The sequence below is a fragment of the Aegilops tauschii genome, chromosome 2 (genome assembly GCF_002575655.3).
Source record: "Aegilops tauschii subsp. strangulata cultivar AL8/78 chromosome 2, Aet v6.0, whole genome shotgun sequence".
Taxonomy (NCBI): domain Eukaryota; kingdom Viridiplantae; phylum Streptophyta; class Magnoliopsida; order Poales; family Poaceae; genus Aegilops; species Aegilops tauschii.
Window position 1 is genome coordinate 636,579,469 of NC_053036.3, and position 25,468 is coordinate 636,604,936.

Here is a 25,468-nt window from a genome sequence, read left to right on the forward strand (position 1 = left end):
ACGCGCGTGGCACACACATAATACAAGACACATAGTATGTGGCATGTCACATGCCAGCTCAAACGAACGTTGAAGTTTTAATTAAGAAGCCAAGAAGGACCGACCGATATGTGATCTATTCTAAGCTGTTACTTATTTCTAAGCCGATTCATGCATACTCGACAATCTATGATTAGACTGGTAAAACCAGTCGGTGAGATCTGATGTACTGCTCCTCCACTCTTTAGAAAGTTTACGTTTTGGGCACACTTTCTTCAAGTAAATATGATTTTTTTTGTTGCAATAAAGTTACAAAGAAAGAAATTATTATTTTTTGTAATAGAACTTTCTGATAAATCTATACAATCAAAACATTAAAAAAATATTGATTGTCAAAGGTTAAAATCTTTGAACAAAACTATATCCAACACATCATGTTTTTCACTACGAGAAAACGTTATTCCCCTTACGGCCAATAACCTCAGTATAAATTATATTACAGTTAGGAAAATAATAACAGATGGTGAACCGTCAGCCAAAATCCCCAAGGGACCCGTGGACTGTAAAATTCAATTTGGGTGACAGTTGATCGTCTAAAATATAGATCCTAATGGTTACACACGTTACGTTACCTAGATGAAACGCCGGGCGTCGCTGCAGGATGTTTGGTTCATAGTTTTTAAGAGATTGCATGAAGTGTGAATAAGATGATTTGACAATACCTAGTAGGTTGCTATCTTGTACAATCAAAACGAAAGTATAGCTCCTGAATGATCAACAAATTCAGTTGTTTACGAAGCTCAAAATAATAGTTGCATCTCTAATGATCAAATAGAAGAGTTTCTTGTTGTGCACCCCCCCCCCCCCCCCCCCCCCCGGGGAATATATGTGAACCAAATCCATACATAAAATCACTGGCCCTAAACTGTTTCTTGCTTATCTGGTTTTGGATCAATAGTACAACATGTTAATTAAGAATGAACTTGGCCAGTCAGTTTCTTTCTGCTTGGAATCAAATAAGCCAAATATCTTGATAACGTGAATACCAAAAGAGAAACTACAACCCTTTAGTGGAATTAGCATGGAAACATAACTTGAGAAGGACAAACATAATCTGCAGATTGCAAAACAAATACAACATGAAGTGGCTACTACCAACAAATCTTTGCATGTCGTGACTTAAGACAACATCAGAGTAAAAACAATTGAGATACTAATACTACTATCGGCACGGGAGATTGCAAAAAAATTGCAAGCATCATTATTAGAAGACAGTGAATTGAGATACTAATACTCCATGGCTATGCAGGTGCAGCTAACATTGTCAAGACATTACATCTAAACCTCCCTTCCTCCTGAAAATATATATATAAAAAAAATTAAGAAATATTGTAAGAAATGTAAAAATCCATTAAGCGGGCAATGTTTAACCGTCCACGAGAGGCGAATATAGGGAAGTGTCGGGCATAACCTCAGTGGTATCCTCAACGCCGGGATACTCCTAGAATTTTGGAATATCTGACAAAAAATAGGGTACACATGTTAATTGTTAATTAGCTATAAACGACAAGTACGCGTTATGTCTCATCTAACCATGTTATGTCTCACCACATACAACAATGCTAATCTAATGCAATAGATAGATACAGGATCAGACATAATAAATAATATTCAATTAAAATATTCTTCTAGTCATGTAACAAATTATAACAGGTAGATCTTTATATTAAGAAAACACAACCGATAGATCATTTAGTTCCATTAAAAGGAAAGATCTCGTGCACACAAAATAGGTACACATGTTAATTAACAGTTTTACGATAAACAACAAGTATATGTTATGTCCCTCTCAAAAAAGATGATAAGTCTCATTTAAACATGCTAGTCCCTACCAAAGGCTCCAATGTAATCTAATTCAATAGATAGATACAAGGTTGGAACCCTATGGAAAAGTTACAGTCAATAAAAATATTTCTTATCATCTTATGCTCCATAGACATGATGACAACCGATGTACTAGGCACGAGTATTGTGGGTTAATTTGGTTGGTGTACTTGCGACTCGATGCTTGACTATATTAAATTGATTATTCAAAAGAAAATCAATATCATTAGAGCTATTGTAAATTATTATTTTACAATTCTTGTGTGTTATGTACTAGCACCATAATCGCCTGTTCACAAATAAAATATAGGTCAATGTTACACATTTAAACATGTACCCATCTCTAAAATGTCATGTATCATGCATTCTATACCTACTAATAAAATGATTAGTGCTTCTGCCCGCCCGTCATGCTATTTTGTAAAAAAGACCCAATTACTTTGTGTAATCAACCCGCAGTCCATGTTACAATAAGTGATAGAAAAAACGTCCGATTTTTTTGTCCATCTCACGGGCCATATGAGCGGCAAATTTCAGCCTGGCCACGTGAATGGGCATTTCTCAACACGAATCGAACAGGCACAAAAAATAAATAGAATCAAACTAAGGCACCTCACACCTAAACCTAAATCCAACAACCACCCACGCCACATGCTTGATTTTGATTATGGATAAAGATTTGATTATTTGTTCTTTTGTTGTTCTTCATCTATCTTTTGTTTATTTGACGCGTTCCCTGGCCCAATTTTTTTTATCTTCTGTTTTTACGGCCTCCATGGCCTAGTTTTTTTCCACATGTATTTGTTTTTCTCTTTCTTTGTATCTTTCGTCCTTCCCGGCTGTTGGTTGTTGGCGTGCATAATTGACGCACACACATTGTTACCTTTTTTTCACTATACGAGTCATGCTATAAAATTTACAATGTTATGTATGTGTTGTTCGGAGCCGCGAAAACAACGGTGAGGCTGATAGAAAATGTGTATGTATGGGGACAAGTTCGAGAAGAAACGAGCATATATATATATATATATATATATATATATATATATATATATATATATATATATATATATATATATATATATCACTCAGGTACATAATAAGTTATTCTTCACTAGAAGTTTTTGCCGTACCAAAAACAGCGGCGCTCGAGCATGTTCCAGCGGCCGCCCGGGTGGGTGCAGAGCTCCTCCTCGGTGCCGCCGGGGCTGAGCGTCGCATACCCGTCCGCCGTGATGTGCCACTCATGCGGCAGACGGGACGACGGCGGCACCAACAGGCCGAAGCGGCACAGGTCGTTGGCATCCCTCCACGTCATGTTGGACGGCCATGCACCGCCAGGTGCCGCTCCGGCCGCCGTGCCCGGAGCTGCCGCCGGTGATGTACGCCATTGATGAGGAAGAGGGCACTGGGATGAGAAGGAGAGCGGGGGCGTCGGGTGTGGGAGGAAAGGCCGGCCGGGGTGGTTTATATAACGCGACGGCGCGGGGGGCGGGGGTGGTAGGTGTCGGTGGGGCATTCACGGCAGCCGGCAGGGGTGTCCAGGCGCCGCAGCAGCCGAGGCGACCGGCGCGATAGCCGAGGGGCCAAACGCGACAGCCGAGGGGGGCAGCGCGAGTCAGGCGGCGCGGCAGGGGAGTCAATGCGACCGGCAGCAGCGGCGCGGCAGGCGAGGGGAGGTAGCGCGAGGCGGCAGGCGCGATCGCGTCGCAGGAAACCACCCCATTCATGCCGGGTTTCACCCACTGAACTGGTCAACCACGCCGCGCACGCACGGCATCAGTTTATAAAAGAACTTGTATACCTATACGTACATACCTGCGCCGGAGGGAAGGGGTATGGGCTAATCCTAGCCCTTTGATGCGTTCAGGGGTTGTACCAGTGATTTTTCAAACCTTCGACCGCTGTCCACCGTCCACCAGAGAGATAGGTGTACAAAAATGTACCGGTCTTTCATCTGATCGGGCCACCTATAAATACTCGAAGCTCTCCAGCTTGAGAGCTCACACCCACACTCACGGTCCTAAACACTGAGCAGTAACACACAAGAGAGGAGAGAAAAATGTTTCCACTGTCAGCTTTGCCAAGATGCATCGCTCTCCGCTCAAAGCATGACAACAGCTACCTGCGCTCCGTGCACGACGAGAGCCAGGGCGGCAGTTTCATCGAGCTAAGCGCTGGCGACGGAGGCGTCATGAACCCGCGCTCTAGGTTCTACCTGGAGGCGTCCAAGGAGCACGACGGGCTCGTGCACGTCAGATGCTGCTACAACAACAAGTACTGGGTGCCACAGCAGCGCGTGCTTCACGGCAGCACTCGGTGGACTATTGGCACCGCAAATGAGCTGGAGGAGGACCTCTCCAAGCCGTCATGCACCCTGTTTAAGCACGTCCCCGTCGCCGACGAGGAGGACTCCACCTGCAGGTTCAGTTTACTTCTGCAAATTTAACAATCATGGATCCGAGTCTAGAATAGTCGCCTCTCTTTCTGGCGGCCGGAGAGACGTGGAGGGAGGCCCCGCCCCTCATATATTTGTATATCATCTTAGGTTTCTCTCCCAGAGGTTTCCACAGCTCCTTCCTTTTCTATTTAATTTCCCCTTCCGTGTCTGTGTCACTGCACCGTCGGTTTGAGTTTGGGCATGCGGAATTTGGTTCCCCTTTATCTTCATCTTCTACTCCGCTTTTGTTCGAGCGGGTAGGTGCAAAGGCAGTGCAAGCTTCTCTGGCTATCTTCCCCCGTTGTGCTCGTCTCAGTGCGTTGATTTGCTTCATGTCCTTCTCATGCATCGGAAAGGGGCCTACTCCAGTAAATGGAAACAGCGCCAAATAAACGTTTGCCCCTCTAGTCTAACCTTCAGTTTGTTGTTGCCGTGGCCTCGCCCCAGCTCACCTCCGCTCTCTGCTCGCTCTCTCTGTGGCACAAACCGAAGGAGGAAGAAAGAGAAGGGGGCACAGGAGGTTTCCGGCACACGAACACCGCAGCCGCACGAACGGCTTCTCTATTCCTCGAGCACGAACTCGATGCCAGGCCACACCAGTTACAACGACCACCACACAGGTTTTATACCCAGGCCAGCGCTGGACACGATCTCCACGCTCCTACCTGCACGATCCCACGATCTGGCCGGCTCTGGCCGCGTCCACTATGCGCGTCCATACGCACGCGACGCGGCGAGCACGCCCCGATCGCCACGCTCACCCGGACCAGGTCGCCAACTGACTAGCCCTACTAACACTCGTCTCGTGTACATTTACATGCATACACTCGGACTATACCTAGACACTACATGGACACGCCTAGTACACGACGCGTCCTACGCGCACACACACGCACGCCCGACGCGGTCGCCGTAGTTTATTGCCAACACACTCTCCCTAAGCCACGACGTTGCCGTCCGACCTGCCGACAGGAGCCCTGCCTTGTCGTCGTCGTCTCGACGCCATGGACGCCTCTGCTGCGCCTCCGACACGATCCGCCGCTCGCTGCCGCAGCAGCTGCCCGCAATCCCGTGCGCCGCCACGCCACGTCTCCGTGACACGCGCCTCCACGGTTGTCGCGCCGAGCCGTCGCGACCTCTGCGCCACCACACAGGTCTTTCGTGACCTCCTCGTCTCCGCGACCGCCGTGCCCTTCGCGCACACGACACCACACCGCACAGCCGCGGACTCGCCGTGCGTCGCCGTCGCCACGTGCTCGCGGCGCGCCGCAGCCGATGCCTCCATGTCGGCCACGCACCCCGCGCTCGCCGCGGACGCCACCGCGCGCCACGGCCGCTCCTCGAACCTTGTGGCTCTGATACCGAATGGTGGAACCGCAGCCCTCTAGCTACCTCTCCTCTCACTCGAATCGAGGTGGAAGAAGAAGAACAGTGGACACAAGATTTTCCGGCCGGCGCACGAACGCCCCAATCCTTTTCTTCCTTAGAGTGGCTACATGGCTACACACGGCTCATACCGGCACCGTTGCTCGGCAACACACCGGCGCAACGATCATTACAGAGGAGAGGGGTTTTATACCCTGTGCTCACGCACAACCCGGCCAGAACTCCACACACGCACTAACTGCCTGAACTTCCGGCCACTACTGCATCGTGATGCTTATCCTCTAATGACTGAGCCCACTCACAACTCTCCATGCGTAATGCTAGCTAACAAACCTCGTCCAGCTAACTAACTGAATATGGCCCGGCTTTGTAGCCCTCGGGAGTAGAGTGCCCACGCATGCACGAACATGCGCAAACTGACTCACTCGACGTGACATAGACGCACGCAACACACCTACACGTGGTTTACTCCTAACACAGTTTGGAGGCCCACCGTGCGGTTCCAGTTCCGGGGAGGGAAGCGGTGCCGACAATGAGAAAGCTCGAACACAAGTTTGGAGTTGCTGGTCCATTCAGGGGAATTTGACATCTTCCGATGGATGTGCTTCTTTCTTCAACATCTTTGCCTTTGGTATCTGCTTCTTCCCCCAGGTTTCATCTGAGGTCAGTCGGAGGATTCATGGCCCGAGGTTGACTTATTTGCCTGTGGTGGCCATTTCATATAATCAGCAGGGATCTTGCAACAACAACAACAACAACAACAACAACAACAATAACAACCAACCAACCAACCAAACAAACAAACAAACAAATAGAACTTTGATCCACTGTGTTGTACTAGGGTTATAAAAATTATAATTAACAACGACCAGCTTATAAGAAGCCTCCTTTGTAATAAGCTCTGGTAGACTATGTTACTCCATGTCACCCATCAGAACGCCAAGTTTTGACACCCCACCCATGTAGCTCCAGCGCTTCCATTTTTACCTTGTTTCCCGTAGCAGCAGTGTACCAAAGCTATTTTAGTTTGAGTTGTTCATTCATCTTGAACTAATTAAGCTACGGCTTAGACAGGTCGAACATGGTGACCTTCTTAACGAGTGCGTATATTGCTAATGCCTTGCTATTTAGATACTTCCTGTAGTATACAAGCGAAATCTGTGTACAGTAATTGTGAACCACTAGTAGAAAAAGAGGCTTCCATACGCCCCCATTAGTCCCCAAAATAATCGAACCGCGACAAAAGGGGTCTTTAGTCGCGGTTCGGGAGGAGACCCGCGACCAACTATCTGGGCCCAGCGCGCTCGGTCGACAGCTAGCGGACGGGAGGGGCTTTAGTCCCGGTTGGCCTGGCCAACCGGGACTAAAGGTCCCCGAAGGCCTTTAGTCGCGTTTGGCCAGGCCAACCGGGACTAAAGGCCCATCCAGCTGGCGGACGGGAGGGGCTTTAGTCCCGGTTGGCCTGTCCAACCGGGACTAAAGGTCCCCGAAGGCCTTTAGTCGCGGTTGCCCAGGCCAACCGGGACTAAAGGCCCATCCCTATATATAGGACTCAGCTCACTTCACTTCACTCAGCTCACTTCACAATATTCAGAAGAGGGTGGTGGGTTTGCTTTTGGTTCCTCCTATGCACACAAGGTGTTCGATGAAATGCCCGAGAGCCTGAAACAAACATGATATGAAGTGTCCGAGCCACACTTGAGCTTTCTCATTTATTTTTCCTCCGCGATCGCGGTTAGCAACTTGAACCTTTCATGTGTCATTGATAAAATATGCATGTGTGTAGTTCATTGTTTAATTTGTATTATTTCTAGCTAGTTAGTTTAACAAATGCATGATGGTTAATTATATACTTTATATAATAATAATGCAGATGAATCGGCAATGGATGTACGGTCCCCGACTCTCCGGCGAGTTCACTACGGGTTTGAAAGATTTCCTCGTAGTGGCAAATGCGAACAAGCAGCAAGGTTTTATTATCTGTCCATGTGCTGTCTGTAAGAATCAGAAGGGTTACTCCTCCTCAAGAGACGTTCACATGCACCTGCTTCGGCACGGTTTCATGCGAAGCTATAATTGTTGGACCAAGCATGGAGAAAGAGGGGTTAGAATGGAAGAAGATGAAGAAGGGGATGATATCGATGACAACTATCATGATCATTTCGGTGATACTTTCATGGAGGATGATGCTGAAGGTGGGGAAGGGTTAGGTGAAGGTGAAGAAGAGGCACATGATGAGCCCGCTGATGATCTTGGTCGGTCGGACCATTGCTGATGCACGGAGACGCTGCGAAACTGACAAGGATAGGGAGAATTTGGATCGCATGTTAGAGGATCACAAAAAGTCGTTGTATCCAGGATGCGATAATAGTCTGAAAAAGCTGGGCTGCACACTGGATTTGCTAAAATGGAAGGCACAGGAAGGTGTAGGTGACTCATCATTTGAAAATTTGCTGAAAATGTTGAAGAATATGTTTATGAAGAATAACGAGTTGCCCGCCAGTACATACGAAGCAAAGAAGGTTGTCTGCCCTCTAGGTTTAGAGGTTCTGAAGATACATGCATGCATTAACGACTGCATCCTCTACCGCGGTGAATACGAGAATTTGAATGAATGCGCTGTATGCACTGCATTGCGTTATAAGATCAGAGGCGATGACCCTGGTGACGATGTTGAGGGCGAGAAACCCAGGAAGAGGGTTCCCGCCAAGGTGATGTGGTATGCTCCTATAATACCACGGTTGAAACGTCTGTTCAGGAACAAAAAGCATGCCACACTACTAGAAAAAGGCTTACTAGTGGCGCATCAGTTTTGCCTACTAATGGCGCACCACTGGTGCGCCACTAGCATCACGCCACTAGTATTTTTTACTAATGGCGCACCAGTGGTGCGCCATTAGTATAGATACTAATGGCGCACCACTGGTGCGCCATGAGTATATGCCATGGTGCGCCATTAGTATAGGCCACTGGTGCGCCATTAGTATAGGCCACGGTGCGCCATTAGTATTTTTGAATTTTGAAGGCGGGAAAATAGTAGTGGCGCACCGTCTAACCCCCACCGTGCGCCATTGCTATTTTTGAATTTTGAATTTGGATCTGGATCGCGATTTTTTTGCCCATTTTTTGCTCGTTTTTTTTGGCTTGTTTTTTTGCACGATATTATTTCAAATTTTGTTCCTGTTTTTGGATCTTGTACGTTCTTTTGCCGTGTTCTTTTGCCGGAGAGGAGTTCGCCGGAGAGGAGGAGGAGGAGGTCGCCGGAGAGGTGCTCGCCTACATCGCCGGAGAGGAGGAGGAGGTCGCCGGAGAGGAGTTCACCGGAGCATCGGAGAGGAGGAAGGAGAAACCATGAGGGGAGCTCACCGAAGAGGAGGGAGGAGGAGCTCACCGAAGAGGAGGGAGTAGGAGCTCACCGGAGAGGAGGGAGGAGGAGCTCACCGGAGAGGAGGGAGGAGGGGCTCACCGGAGAGGAGGGAAGAGGAGCTCACCGGAGAGGAGGGAGAAGGAGATGAAGTGGAGGAGAGGTGGAGTGGAGGAGAAGAATGAAGAGGTAAGGAGGAGAGGACACGCCCAGCCATATATACGGCATAGTAATGGCGCACCATGGGCAGGTGCGCCATTAGTAACTTTATTTTTTATTTTTTTGATTTATTTTGAATTTTGAAGGCGGGAAGATACTAATGGCGCACCATGGGCAGGTGCGCCATTAGTAACTTTTTTTTTATTTTTTTGATTTATTTTGAATTTTGAAGGCGGGAAGATACTAATGGCGCACCATGGGCAGGTGCGCCATTAGTAACTTTTTTTTATTTTTTTAATTTATTTTGAATTTCGAAGGCGGGAAGATAGTAATGGCGCACCACGGGCAGGTGCGCCATTAGTAAGTTTGATTTTTTTTGAAGTTTTTTGCCTCTCCAGATCTTAAAAGCCCCGTATCTTTTTTTCTGTAAGTTTTTTGAGGATTTTGAAAATGTTTAACGGGGTTCCCCCGGTTAAATTCGGATGTAACTTTTCGAGTAGATGATTTTTCATATAAAAAACTTTTTCATCCGAGTTCGTATGCAAAAGTTATGCCCATTTTAAGAAATTCCAGAGAGATTTTGCAAATAAAGTCGAAATTCATATTTGTTAATTTTCCCAACAACTAGACCACATATCACATGGGAAACTTGTTTTTTTTTTTTGACATTTTCTTTTATTTTTTTTAAAACTGAAAAGGCGGTCCGTGGGGGGTGTGCATTCGGTGGAATGGGCCAAGTTACTAATGGCGCACCGTGGGGGTGGTGCGCCATTAGTAGTTCAACTAGTAATGGCGCACCACCCCAACCGTGCGCCATTAGTACTTTTTCAAAAAAAATAAAAAAAAATTGAAATAAAATTTGTAACAAAATTACTAATGGCGCACCTGTGAGTGGTGCGCCATTAGTAGTTCAACTAGTAATGGCGCACCGTGGGAGTGGTGCGCCATTAGTAGTTGAACTAGTAATGGCGCACCGTCCCACGATGCGCCATTAGTAGTTTAAAAAATAAAAATAAAAAAAAATTGAAAAAAAAATTTCAAACATAATTACTAATGGCGCACCATCCCACGGTGCGCCATTAGTAGTTTTGAAAAAATTAAAAAAAAAATTACTAATGGCGCACCGTGGATGTGGTGCGCCATTAGTATTTTCACACTAATGGCGCACCAACACATGATGCGCCATTAGTATATAGTAATAGCGCACCACATGTCTGGTGCACCATTAGTGGCCATATCATCTATAGCCCTTTTCCTAGTAGTGCCAAGTCGTTGCGATGGCACAAAGAGGACCGTAAGTCCGACGGGGAGTTAAGACACACCGCTGATGGAACGCAATGGAGAAATATCGACAGAGTGTTCAAAGATTTTGCAGCTGACGCAAGGAACATAAGATTTGGTCTAAGTACTGATGGCATGAATCCTTTTGGCGAGCAGAGCTCCAGCCATAGCACCTGGCCCGTGACTCTATGCATCTACAACCTTCCTCCTTGGTTGTGCATGAAGCGGAAGTTCATTATGATGCCAGTGCTCATCCAAGGTCCAAAACAACCCGGGAACGACATCGATGTGTACCTAAGGCCATTAGTTGATGAACTTTTACAGTTGTGGGCCAGACCTGGTGTACGTGTCTGGGATGAGCACAAAGGAGAGGAATTTGACCTACGAGCGTTGCTTTTTGTAACCATCAACGATTGGCCTGCTCTCAGTAACCTTTCGGGACAGACAAATAAGGGATACAATGCATGCACGCACTGCTTACATGAGACTGAAAGTGTACGTTTGGTTAATTGTAAGAAGAACGTGTACCTGGGTCATCGTCGATTTCTTCCCCGAAATCATAACGTAAGAAAGAAAGGCAAGCATTTCAACGGCAAGGCAGATCACCAGCCGAAGCCTGCGGAACGTACTGGTGCTGAGATATTTGATATGGTCAAGGATTTGAAAGTCATCTTTGGAAAGGGTCCTGGCGGACAATCAGTTCCGCGGGGAGTTGACGGGCACGCACCCATGTGGAAGAAGAAATCTATATTTTGGGAGCTAGAATATTGGAAAGTCCTAGATGTCCGCTCTGCAATCGACGTGATGCATGTTACGAAGAATATTTGCGTGAACCTGCTAAGCTTCTTGGGTGTGTATGGGAAGACAAATGATACAAAGGAAGCACGGCAGGACCAGCAACTTTTGAAAGACCCAGATGACCGGCATCCGGAATGGTTTCAAGGTCGTGCCAGCTACGCTCTTACCAAAGAAGAGAAGGTCATTTTTTTTGAATGCCTGAGCAGTATGAAGGTCCCATCTGGCTTCTCGTCGAATATAAAGGGAATAATAAACATGGCGGAGAAAAAGTTCCAAAACCTGAAGTCTCACGATTGCACGTGATTATGACGCAATTGCTTCCGATTGCTTTGAGGGGGCTCCTACCGGAAAATGTTCGAGTAGCCATTGTGAAGCTATGTGCATTCCTCAATGCAATCTCTCAGAAGGTAATCAATCCAGAAGATCTACCACGTTTACAGAACGATGTGGTCCAATGCCTTGTCAGTTTCGAGTTGGTGTTCCCACCATCCTTCTTCGATATTATGACGCACCTCCTGCTCCACCTAGTCGAAGAGATTTCCATTCTCGGTCCTGTATTTCTACACAATATGTTCCCCTTTGAGAGGTTCATGGGAGTATTAAAGAAATATGTTCGTAACCGTGCTAGGCCAGAAGGAAGCATCGTCAAGGGCTATGGAAATGAGGAGGTAATTGAGTTCTGTATTGACTATGTTCCTGACCTTAAGCCGATTGGTATTCCTCAATCGCGGCACGAGGGGAGACTAAGTGGAAAAGGCAGGATCGGAAGGAAATCAACGATATGTATGGACGGTCATTCTATGACTGAAGCACACCACACAGTTCTGCAAAATTCCAGCTTGGTGGCTCCGTTCTTCGAGCAACACAAGAATATTTTACGCTCGGACAACCCGGGGAAGCCTGAATCCTGGATTAGAAAGGCCCACATGGAGACTTTCGGCAGTTGGTTGCGAAAACATTTAATGAATGACAATGATGTTGGAGATCAGCTGTACATGTTGGCCAAGAAACCATCTTCGACTATAACGATTTTCCAAGGGTACGAGATAAATGGGAATACATTTTACACCATCGCCCAAGATAAAAAGAGCACCAACCAAAACAGTGGTGTCCGCTTTGATGCAGCAACCGAGAATGGGCAAAAGGTCACATATTATGGTTACATAGAGGAGATATGGGAACTTGACTATGGACCCTCCTTTAAGGTCCCTTTGTTCCGGTGCAAATGGTTCAAGCTAACAGGAGGTGGGGTAAAGGTGGACGAGCAATACGGAATGACAATGGTGGATTTCAACAATCTTGGTTACCTTGACGAACCATTCTTCCTTGCCAAAGATGTCGCTCAGGTTTTTTATTTGAAGGACATGAGTAGCAAACCGAGGAAACGGAAAGATAAGAAAACGATCAGTACATCATGCGATGATCCAAAGCGCCACATTGTTCTTTCAGGGAAAAGAAACATCGTGGGAGTGGAGGACAAGACAGACATGTCAGAAGATTATAATATGTTTGGTGAAATTCCGCCCTTCAAAGTGAACACTGACCCAAGCATTAAGTTAAATGATGAGGATGCTCCATGGATACGGCACAATCGTAAGCAAACAGGGACACAAGGGAAGAATTGATGTGTAATAATTTATTGTACCAAACTTTGTTGAATGGATCATGTGAATTAAAATGAATTAGTTTTATTTTTTTTGATTTTTTTGATATATAATTGTATTTTTAAGATTTTAAAATGAATTAGTTTTATTTTTCTGATTTTTTTGATATATTATTTGTATTTTCAAGATTTTAAAATGAATTAGTTATATTTTTCTGATTTTTTTATATATTATTTGTATTTTTAAGATTTTAAAATGAATTAGTTTTATTTTTCTGATTTTTTTGATATATTATTTGTATTTTCAAGATTTTAAAATGAATATGTTATATTTTTCTGATTTTTTTGATATATTATTTGTATTTTTAAGATTTTAAAATGAATTAGTTTATTTTTCTGATTTTTTTGATATATTATTGTATTTTTAAGATTTTAAAATGAATTAGTTTTATTTTTCATTTTTTTGATATATAATTGTATTTTTAAGATTTTAAAATGAATTAGTTTTATTTTTCTGATTTTTTTGATATACTATTTGTATTTTTAAGATTTAAAATGAATTAGTTTTATTTTTCTGATTTTTTTGATATATAATTGTATTTTTAAGATTTTAAAATAAATTAGTTTTATTTTATATGAAAAAGGACCTTTAGTCGCGGTTCGTGACACGAACCACGACTAAAGGCTCTTTCCGCGTGGGAACGAAAGCGGCGCGAAAGTACCTTTAGTCCCCGTTGGGGACACCAACCGCGACTGAAGGTATCCTTTAGTCGCGGTTGGTGTCCCCAACCGGGACTAAAGGGTACCTTTAGTCGCGGCCTGCCTCCCCAACCGGGACTAATGCTTTTCCTATATAAGTGGCACTTACGATTTTTCCACATTCTCCCCCGACGCCAACGCCCCTGCGCTTCGACGCCGCCAGGCTGCTCCTCGTCGCTGTCGCCGTTGCCGCGCCCTGCCCCGTCGCCGGCCGCTCCTCCTCGCCGTCGCCAACGCCTCCCCGACCTCGCCCTGCCCCAGTGAGCTCCGACGCCCTGCGCTGTCGCCGTTGCCGTGCCCTACCCCGTCGCCGCCCGCTCCTCCTTGCCGTCGCCAACGCCCGCCGCTGCCCCTGCCCCTGCCGCCGCCGCCGCCTGCCTCCCGCCGCTGCCCCTGCCCCTGCCGCCGCCTGCCTCCCGCCGCCCGCCCGCCGCCGTCCTCCTCAAACAAAGAAAAGGAAGAACAAAAGGAAGAAGAAAAGGAAGAAGAAAAGGAAAAAGAAAATAAGAAAAGGAAAAAGAAAATTAGAAAAGGAAAAACAGAATAAGAAAAGGAAAAAGAAAATAAGAAAAGGAAAAAGAAAATAAGAAAAAATAAGAAAAGGAAAAAGAAAATAAGAAAAGGAAAAAGAAAAGGAAGAAAAGGAAAAACAAAATAAGAAAAGGAAAAAGAAAAGGAAGAAGAAAAGGAAGAAAAGGAAGAACAAAATAAGAAAAGGAAAAAGAAAAGGAAAAACAAAATAAGAAAAGGAAGAAGAAAAGGAAGAAGAAAAGGAAAAAGAAAAGGAAGAAGAAAAGGAAAAAGAAAAGGAAAAACAAAAAAAGAAAAGGAAAAAGAAAAGGAAGAAGAAAAGGAAGAAGAAAAGGAAAAAGAAAAGGAAAAACAAAATAAGAAAAGGAAAAAGAAAAGGAAAAAGAAAAGGAAGAAGAAAAGGAAAAAGAAAAGGAAGATGAAAAGGAAAAACAAAATAAGAAAAGGAAAAAGAAAAGAAAAAAGAAAAGGAAAAACAAAATACTTGGCAGTGCTAAACAAAAACTTCTATGCAAATTAGTGCTCAATAATCTTATTTTTTAATTCGTCCCCCTCTATGTCCCCTTAATCTTATTTTTTAATTCCTTTATACTTAAAGAATTTTTACTACATGCAGGAGTGACATATGGCGGACGATAGAGCCGAGCCGCTTAGGGATCCGGAGGCTGAACGTTATTTAATGGGCATCATCAACAACGAGATTCCTTACGTGCCGGGCTCAGAATATGAGCAAGAAGAGGATGTAGTCTCTTCTTTTCTGAACCTTGACGGTGGAGATGATCAAGAAGGTGAAGGAACGGACATTTTCGACGGAGGTCAACCGTCAACAAACGACGATCTCGAATTGCAAGTAGCAACCACCTCCGGCGAGGTATATATAAACAGCGCGACTCTCTTTCTTTTTTAGCCCTCGGCCGGATCAAGTACGACAAAGCGTGGCAAATCCAAGGCGATGAAAACAGGAGAAACATATGCCATTGAGTTTGTAAGTGAAACCGGCAAGCCCCTACAACACACCTCAAAGTTTATCAACCAATGCTGAGTCGTTGTTAGAGACAACGTCCCGATCACCGTCCAGGAATGGAAGGAGCCAAAGAAGGCACGTCTTGGTTTCAGTTTTGTCGACAAGAGAACGAAAAAGGATTGCTGGAGAAAGCTTATGGAACATTTCATTCTACCTCCGGAATACAACAAAGTCGATGAATTCGGTAACGAGGTTCCGGGTGGACGTGAGAGGAGGAGGCTAGTTAAAGAGTTCGCTCTTCAGAAGATGGGCGAAGCATTCCGGAACTTCAAGAAAAATTTAACCCGTGACTATGTCAACAAGGGCAAGACTCCGGATTTCAATGGACAACATGAGAAACTGAAAGATGATTGGCCAGAATTTGTGAGGCAAAAGCAATCGGAGCATTTCAAGGAAATATCGAAAAAAATAAGGATAATGCGAGTAAGAAAAAGTTCCATCATATTATGGGGCCAGGAGGATACTGCCTTTCGGAGCCTAAGTGGCAGAAGATGGAGGAGGACCTGAGGGTGCGAGGAATCCCTCTAGGTACAGAGGGATGGGACCCAAGGGCCAAAAGCTGGTGGTACGGGCATGGGGGATCGCTAGACCCGGAGACAGGGGTGTGTGTTCACCGGAAGAAAAAGTTTGCTCCCACCCAAGCCCTTATTGACGCAATGACCCAAGCTCAAGAGGGCTTGATCAAGTTCAATAGAGAGAAAGACGCACTGACAACAGCCCTCGGGAATGATGAACACGGAGGACGTGTACGAGGCAAAGGCAAAGTTTCGTGGAAAGTAGGGTTTTCCCAGGACAATGACCCGTACTGTTACAGAAGCCGTAAGAGAAAGACGGACCGGGATGCATATCTTATGGCGAAGTTTGCATCGGAACTCCATGAGTTGAAGCAGACCGTGCATGAACTAGTAAAAGAAAAATCGGCTGCAGGGCCGCATGAAGAACATGAAGCGGATCGCGGAAGCCAGCAGCGGAGAAGCAGCGTGGCTTCCACGGATGCCCCGCCTGGTGCTAGTGCACCGATGATCGAGATTCGTGCACCGGAGCCTCACTACCCCGTGGATGATGTAAAGGAGATGAAAGAATGTGATCTGCATTATCCCGTGGGGAACGTTTCCACGAAGGTAGCTAGCGGCAGTGCTTTACCCTGTACACCTGGAGCACTCCACCACAACAACCCCATTGCATATGCTATGCTCGTGTCACGGTGGAAGACATAGTCCAAGGGTTTGAGGACCTGGAGATTGACAAAGCTACACCCGAAGGGGAGAGAAGACTTGGAGATGTCAAGCGCCAGATCATTCTATGGAAAAAGAAGTACATAGTGTTTCCAGGCGAGGCGCCAAGGCTAACAAGTCCACCCCCCTCCGATGGTGGTGGTGGCGGTGGTGGTGGTCGTGGTGGTTCACCTACACCTCCTTCACGCCATTCGACCCCGTCCCCCGATCCACAACCTCCGGCGGGTACGAAGCCCCCCAATCCTCCTCCGGCGGGTACGACGCCCCCCAATCCACCTCCGGCGAAGAAGCAGAAGCAGGCGGACAGCAAGGAAACCCGCTCCTGGACTATTAACCCGGACCCTTATGTACCTAAGACCACAAGGGTACCGGAGCCATCACTGAAGCCTCTCCTCCCAAGGCCTTGGGAACTTAGTGAAGCTGAAACCAAATTGGTCGCGTCTGCTCATTATGAGAAATGGAAGGCGGATATGAAGGCGATAAAAGAGCCTGAGCCCAAGCAAGTATTCACTGAGAAGCAAAAGAAGTGGGCTAAGGATTTTTTGACGACACCGTCCCAAGCCGAGCTGAATATGCCTGACGACTATGGACATGAACTTCGTAGGCAAGCAAAAATATTGAAGGAGGAGAAAGAAGAAAGTAAAAAAAGCGGGAAACAAGTTGACCAGCTCGGGATGCAGAATAAACAATCGATCCCCCCGCTCATAGTGAAAGCCGGTCCGGAAGAGGACCCCGAGATCATAGCAGTTGCGGCAGCACTTGGATTGACTGTAGCGAGTGCCATGAAACAAGCGTCCGAGATGGGTTTGACTCTTCGTGCCTTCTTAGGCCTTGAGGATGCGCCCGTATGTGAGATAGCATTACAATATGTGCGGAATGGGCCTCTCGTCGAGCCTGCGCGGGAAAAGAGTCTACCACCACAAATGCGAAATCTGCTACGTTGGTACAAGCAATTCATAACATGGGCCGACAAAGAATATGTTTATGCGGATGTTACAGAGGAGCATCACACCAAACGGTACTCTGTACAAGTTCATATGAGTGAATTGTTCCAGCTGTTCAATCTGCGCGACCTCGACAAATCTATGCTGAGTTGCTACGTTCTGTAAGTGATTTATTTCTACCTCATCTCGTTCTTCATTGCCTGCACTATATATATATATATATATATATATATATATATATATATATATATATATATATATATATATTGTCCTAACTATATTGTTGCGTACGCTATTATGCAGATTGAAGATTTGGGAATGCAAAATAAGAAACATCCATGATGTTGGGTTCATTGACCCACATATCGTTAATGGACATGTGTTACAAAATCACCCCTAAGACGTGGAGAAAGACTTGTACAAGTTTCTTAGAAAGCATCAACTCAAAAGTCATATTCTATTTCCTTACCATTTTGGGTGAGTGTTTCTCTCTTGTGCCCATTCTCTTTTGTTTACTCCATGCATGGTATGTCTAATCGATGAGTTATGCATTACTGTGCATGTAACGTGTCCGCAGGTTCCACTGGATTCTGCTAAATATTGAACTTCACACCTCCAGAGTTCTAATCATGGACTCTATGGATTCGGATCCAAAGCGTTGGGCTGACATGAGAAAAATGCTGCAAAAGTAATTATTTTCAATCATTTGAGCTCTATATCGATCGGTCTCTTTCGTTCATTTCCTAATATCAAGTAACTAATAACTCACTTGTTCATTTAATTTTCTTTGCCCTGTAGGGTTTGGAGACGGTTCTCAGAAGAAATTGTCGGTGAATTCAAACATGAGCTAGATTTTAGAAGGTTAGTTAATGTGGATAAGCAGCCACCGGGGACCAATCTATGTGGATACTATGTTTGTGAGAACATCCAGAGACACACCTCTGAGCGGAAGGCATCGGATAGCGTGCGGAAGGCGACGGATAACTTGCGGAGGAGGCTTAGTCCAGAAGCTCGCTTCCGACCAATTCAAGATGAATTAGCAGGATTTTTCATGAGGGAAGTCATCAATCCTAAAGGAGAACACTATACCGAGGACGAAGAAATTTATATGCATACCCGAGATTGAAACTTGTTCGAAGTTGTATATGGTCATCCATCCTAATTGTGTATGGAAACTTGTTCGAAGTTGTATATGGTCACCCGAGATTGAATATATATTATATATTCCTCTTGAATTCTTCTTGTTTGAAATTTCATATGCATGTATATAGTAGCGTAGAATATGTGTACTGAAACTTCATCAAAATTAAAATAAAACAAAAAATAAAATATAAAAGAAATAAAACACTACAAATTAAAAAGAAACCAGGTTTAGGGGGGCTAAAACCCTAAACCTGCGGAGGAGGCCTTTAGTCCCGGTTAGCCACGAGAACCGGGACTAAAGGTCCTCCGCCCCGACGGACCCCTGGCGCCCACGTGGACGGGCCTTTAGTCCCGGTTAGCCACGAGAACCGGGACTAAAGGTCCTCCGCCCCGACGGACCCCTGGCGCCCACGTGGACGGGCCTTTAGTCGCGGTTCGTAAGAGGCGCGACTAAGGGGGGGGTCTTTAGTCGCGCATATTTAGTCCCGGTTGCACAGCCGGGACTAAAGGCCTTTGCGAACCGGGACTAAAGGCCCATTTTCTACCAATGAACTATGATCAATCATCAACCCATGCTTCCACAAGAGCTAAATACATATATTAATCAATATTGCAGCGCTCATAATATTAAAGAAATTTCAGATGAACAAATTTTTTGATTAAATAATATTGTAGTGCTCATAATATTAAAGAAATTTCAGATGAACAAAATCAGTGTACTGTTTTTTAGTTTAAGTTTGTGACAAAATTAAATAAATTTAATTAGCACTCCAAATTTGCGACAAAAAGCTCCCACTCTTGAAGGGTAAAATTTCCTAAAAGTGCACACATTAGTTACATGCACATGTGCATAGCCTCTTTTTAATTCCGAAACTGATGTGCATACGAAACTACGTACACACACGACACACACGACAAGCAGCCGACACTATCAAACGGTGAAGCAATGATGCTGTCGTGCATCGGACGGCGCGATCTCCAGCGTCGTCTAGAAATCAAGTGTGGAGTGTCGTGTGTATAGCAGGATTCTTTTAATTCTGGACCAACATGCTTTTTGTCTACAACTAATGTATCCAAACAATTAAGAATGAACTAGCACATATGCCCGTGCGTTGCAACGGGAAAAATTGATGTTTTGTGCAAACATAAGTCCCACAGTACCAGATTCACTGTGAAGAACATGCTGCAACGCAGCATCCTTCTACAAAATAAACATAAAAAAAATACGTTGCAATTTAGCCGTGTTCATATTTTCTTTGCCGGGCATAATCTCCCACTGATTTCATTTAAGTATAATCCTTTTTAATGGCATTTAAGTATAATATTTTTATTAATTACTATGACGTCCTCACCCGTCTTAGTCGGGAATCAAATCCTTCCTTTTCTAATTTAGTAGCCCCAAAACATTGAAGCCTACATATCCTTCGTTTTAATTGTCCTACCTTTTTACCTCAAATCCTTCATGTAGAATTTATTAAGACCACAATATTTCTTTTAGTTATTCCACCGGTTTACCCATAATTCTTTCTTTAATTAGTCACATCCTTTTAAATATTCTATTTAAGCCCACAATCCTTCCTTTATTTGCTCATTCGCTTAGTTAGCTTGCCCTAAACATAATGACTGTCACTCATATATTTAGAGTGAGTTGGGATTAGTAAATGTGAAAGACGTATAAGTTGTTGGTTGTTACATCAAAGAGCTAGACATGAGGTCCTATGTTCAATTCCCACAATGTTCATTTATTTTGACCCAATTATTTTTCGCGGTCTCTATGAAAGCCATAAAAGGCCCATCAACATACAAGTACCTGGCCCAGATCGCTTAGCGTGTGTAAATCAAACGAAAAGGACTAAACCAAACCAAGAATACATACTCCCTCTAGTAGTAGGTATAGATTATGGAGCATCGCCGCATTTTAGCCTTGCCGTGGGCCGTCCAGCTAGCCAAACCTCCCCGACACATGCAAAATTCTCTAAAAACATCTTATAACTATTTTTTATCTCTCTAACCCTTAATGTGATTTACAATCCATTTTTACTATTGGTTTCCTTGCGATTAGATCTTCAATACTAGATCCTTTGTTTATATATTTCGGTGATTTTTCTTCGTCGGCAAATTGACAGTTTATTGTCAATTATTTGCCAGATTATATTCACTAATTAGTTACCAAATTATGATAACTTGGTTACCAGGTTACTTAATCTCATTCTTCGTGCATGTAAGAATTGTATTACACTACTTTTATGATACGATACCATCTTTCACTTCTTGGTAACATTTGAGAACTCACTACCTACCTCTACTTACCATTGGAATGCCTAAAACATGTCAAATTATTGTCTGGTAACCATAAACTATTATTGTGGCAATTGTTCGTTGCTAATATGGTGGTGATGAAATATACCATCAAAACATGCCAACATGGGGTCTTGTTATGATGCCCTCGTCAAGATAAACTCACCAGTGAAGAGGATTGCTAATCGGATTAAGGGTTGTGAGATAAACCATTTAAAATAAAATCAAATTTGGCAAATAATGCAATGATGTCAACATGAAGTGGAAAATTCATGCTTATATGTCTGTGCTCTAGCGGAGAGTTTCCATTTGGCCAATGCAGTGAGACAATTTTGAGGACATGCCCCTGATAGAATTTGCAAACAATTAAATGTGATTTAACATAACAAATGCATATTCGTTGCAAAAGGGTTAATTATTAAATTAAGTAATAGATGCTTTTTCTTCCACTTAAAATTAATATTGAGGAGCCATACAATAAATGAGTTATTTATATTCCCTTCTCATCGGTAATTTGTGAGCTCTATTTGTGGTTTTCTCTCCTAGAACACTAAGATACATAAGAATTTTAGTTTGATGAAAGTTCTACTACTTATTTCTCCATGTCTACTTTTCTCAGAGCCAACACTCACTTACAGAATAATAAGTTGATCATGAGAAATGCATACTTGGAGTGCATAACATATTTTTAATTGCATCTATACATTACACTCACATGTTTTTCTTTTCAACATACTGTTAGATGATTTCACTATTGTCTTTAAAAACATAACAAAAAACTATATGTTTAATATAGGATTTTATTCTTTAGTTAGTGTTAGTTGTTACTTTCTACCGTTCACTGGAAACTGCCCCTAGCTAGCCACAAGAGAATCAGCCTTGAATCAAGATCATATGAACCAATTAATAAGAATGATGGATTAATACAGTGCCGTTGGTGTGTATTACCTAGATTAGAAAAAAGAATCTGGTAGCATATACTTCCTACAGATGACAACATGCAAACTCATGGGAAGTTACCCGTGATTATGTAACAGCTGTTGAAAAAAGAGTAAGGAAATACCATATTATAGCGCTTTTCAATCATGTAACAACATGTTAAAGTCCACTAATATCATTCTTTTGTGTCCAAATGCATGCCTATATGGGGTTTATCACTGCTTCTTAATTCCTTATCTTGTACAAGCACTTCAAATAAATTGTTGTCTTCTGATCAATCGTGACTCTAAGAAGGCATCTTCTAGCTAGGCTCGTGGGAACTATTGAATACGTGCTGCTTTGCCTAAATAAATAGCCTCATGTTTTGGTGTATTCCAACCTGCAATGATACAGCCTGACTCTCGTGTTTACCTTCCCCGTCTTATGTTTGCAATTGTTTATTTATCCATGACAGGTTCCTCCATTCCCAGCTAGGAAAATATGCTTCCGTGAAATCAAGTTATGATATGTCCAAACGTCCCTACTTGCATATAGCACACGAAGAAGCTGATCAAGATAATCTCCTTGGTGCCTTCACTATCCTTGATGTGTCGGAACAGAAGCAGTTGCCTACTTATCTTGCTTTCAAAGGTGACAATGGGCAGTTCCTTGGCGCGAAGATCGTCGAGGGTTATAATTATCTGGAATATTCCCAAACAGATATTGGAGATCCAAGTGTGTTGCATAAAATTTTCGCAAATAAAGATGGAGTTGTCCGTATAAAATCCAACTATTTTGATAGGTTTTGGAGGCGAAGCCCAAATTGGATCTGGGCTGATTCAAGTGACACCACCCATAACAACCTTGACACATTATTCAAGGTGACCACTGGGCCTGACTTCATTGCACTGCAAAACTTGGGCAACAACAATTTCTGTAAAAGGTTAACCACAGAAGGGAAAACAAGTTGCCTCAATGCTGGTATTGCTTCCATCACAGTTGAAGCAAGAATGCAGTGCTATGAACCAGTCGTTTCTTGAGACATCGATGATATTCAATTTCGCCTAGATGAAGCTAAGATCTATACCAAGAATGTTGAGGGTCTTGATAGTCAAATTGTTGAAAACAAGACCACTACAACAAACAAAACCAAAATGGCCTTCACATACACACATACCGTGGCGAGTACCTGGAGTTCTACTGTTTCAATGAAGATAGGCATCAAAACCAACCTTAAAGCCGGGGTTCCATTTATAGTTGACGGAAAAATTGAGGTGAGCACTGAATTTAGTGGATCATATACCTGGGGAAAAACCGAAACTGAACAAAAACAAATTAGCAAACAAATTGATGTTGAAGTTCCTCCAATGAAGAAAGTGACAGTAAAAGCGATTGGATCAAATGGTGTCTGTGATATTCCTTTCTCATACAAGCAAACGGATATTTTGACCAATGGAGATGAAGTTACCCAAGAATTCACCGATGGCATGTATTTTGGTGTTAAAACATCCAGTATCACGTTCCATACCACAGAAGAAGACCTGTGAGGAGGACTGAAAAGGCGTGCATGGGCCATGACATGTGAAACCTGCATCATATGTATTTCTGGTTTGAGTTTTTTATATCCTTCCTATGTGTTTGGAATAAGCGGGTGTGTCTGTGAGCATCAACCTAGTTGTGTGGGTGTCCTTGATAAAACATTAGTTTAGTTTGTATTCCGTTTGACGAAACACCCAATATTAATATAATGTGTTGTTGTGTGATTTGCAATCTCTGCGAGTTTTGAGTGGGTATATAATCTAGTGCTGGTGTCTGTGTACTAATTTGTTGAGCCACTGTTTCTTTAATTCAAAAACTGGATTGGGGATTTTCTGCACTGTTTTGAATCAAAAATAAATAAATATGTTGAGCTACTTTATTGCCAGTTTACTTATTTATTTTCTTTTTCAATGGTGGCGTTACTGAATTATTTCTTAGACTATGAAGTTCTTGACACTTAGAAACAGGTAAGCCCCCAGAAATGAATTGATACTCACTCCGTATTTCCTACATTGCAGCAAAATTGCATATATATGATGGATCGAAGTTGATGCATGAAATGCCAACATGGAGATGTGGTCCTTGACTCTTAGAATAGTGCATGTTACCTTGAAAACGTGGTTTATGTGAACAAGGGGACATTAAGTTCATTTGGCTTTGTCTTGACACTTATCTCCTTCTTTTCCGTTTGTTGCAGCTAGAGTGTCCACATAAGATCCTATAACTAATCAACTGAAGAAAGCTTAGCTACCACAACATAAGAACATATGCGTCGGGGAGTGCACTTCCTAAGCCCTCTCACAGGCTAACACTTGCTCTAAGAACCCGAGCATTGAGAGGGGCCTTAGTGAGTAGTAATTTGATCTAGACGGGTTGATCGACAAGATTAAAAAAGAAATTAATCTCAATGCTTTTATGGTAGTTACGTAAGAGAGAAAAACAAAGGTTGGCTTATAATTTACCCATGCTTTGATTTTTGGAGGCGTCCACGAAAACAGGATCGTCCCTAGCATTAGTGCAGACTGGGTCATCACACAAGGAAACCATACTCGCACACGGTTTGTCGAACCGCCGGTGCACATCGGTGTGCGATTCGTGTGGGAGGGGGCCATCGCACACGTTGAAGAAAACATGTGCGATTGGGGTGACCTTTCACACGGTTGACTTGAAAAAGTGTGTGCTATGTGACCAATCGCGCAAAATTGAGTAAAAGGAAACATGTCGAATGGGGCATACATCCCACACAATTGCTAAAAACAAAAGGTGTGTGATTGTCCTCCCACCATACACGCTGTGAAAGGCACAATCCTGTATGATGTAGGCAATCATCACAAACGGCTAGTAAAGAGGATGAATGTTGGTTGCACCCATCCCACATGCTACGAAAGGCATAATCATTGTGTCGTTGGGGTTCATCACACATAGTTTTTAATGTGCGAATGTATGAGTTGGTTGGTCCACCGCACACGCTGCCGATGGCACAATCATGAGTATTGTAGGGGGGGGGGGGGGGTCATCACACACGGTTTGGCAAAATGTAAGCGTGCGTCGGTGTGCCACTGTGATGAGTGTATATTACACCCATATTTTCTAAGTTTAAACTTGATATTCTATAATATTTTTGTTGAATAGCACTTCAACTTGTCCAATGATAGCTAATAATTGCAAATGTCTTAAAATCTCCTTTTTTATGTTTTGTGCAGATATGGACGTAAAAAGTGGGAAATGAAGGCATATCAAGGATCAACATCATGAGAGGATGATTTCCATATAAGGATGGTCACCGGCAACATCTCTAGTAGCTTAGTTGAGCACTGGTACGAGCATGCCCGCTCATACCTGTGGTCGTACTAGGCGGCTCTGGGCCCGTGTTATCCAATATGCGGTGTTGCACCTAGAAACCTAATCCAGAAAAATTACAGCACACCGTTGTTGTGAGTTCCCCCGTATTTGTGGAGCGCCCCTAGCGTTCCCTGATTTGGTCGGGCTACCCCAACAATTGGTCTGATTATTGCCATTTTCGGAGCAAAGTGGAAGCTAGGGTTTTGTCGGTGACTGGTCGTGTGCCATGGCTACCCCTGTGGAGGAGAGTGCTTCCCATGGAAAGGGATCGGAGTACCCCCTAGTGTTCTCTTGTAGAGATTGCACCTTGAGGAAGGTGGGCTAGATTATCTGGTATGGGA

At 43.8% G+C, this 25,468-nt stretch overlaps 1 protein-coding gene and 1 long non-coding RNA gene across 2 annotated transcripts; one reads left to right on the plus strand and one right to left on the minus strand.

Annotated features, from left to right (window-relative positions):
• Positions 1–996: 996 nt before the first annotated feature.
• LOC120974767 (uncharacterized) lies at positions 997–3,589 on the minus strand. Its single transcript, XR_005770104.2, has 3 exons — positions 2,997–3,589; positions 1,451–1,497; positions 997–1,334 (listed from the first exon to the last, which is right to left on the minus strand). It is a non-coding gene; the product is annotated as an uncharacterized lncRNA (long non-coding RNA).
• A 296-nt stretch (positions 3,590–3,885) lies between these two features.
• Positions 3,886–23,471, plus strand: LOC120974768 (uncharacterized). The gene is made up of 2 exons (XM_040401181.3): positions 3,886–4,287; positions 22,222–23,471. The coding sequence occupies exons 1-2, from the start codon at positions 3,926–3,928 to the stop codon at positions 22,784–22,786; spliced, it is 927 nt and encodes a 308-aa protein (XP_040257115.1). The 5' UTR covers positions 3,886–3,925; the 3' UTR covers positions 22,787–23,471.
• Positions 23,472–25,468: the final 1,997 nt, after the last annotated feature.

Excerpts from the sequence above, each read along its gene's own strand:
- LOC120974768 (XM_040401181.3), top strand. The coding sequence starts at position 3,926 with ATGTTTCCACTGTCAGCTTTGCCAAGATGCATCGCTCTCCGCTCAAAG. Across the intron at positions 4,288-22,221 it reads GAGGAGGACTCCACCTGCAG|GTTCCTCCATTCCCAGCTAG; the intron begins GTTCAGTTTACT and ends TATCCATGACAG.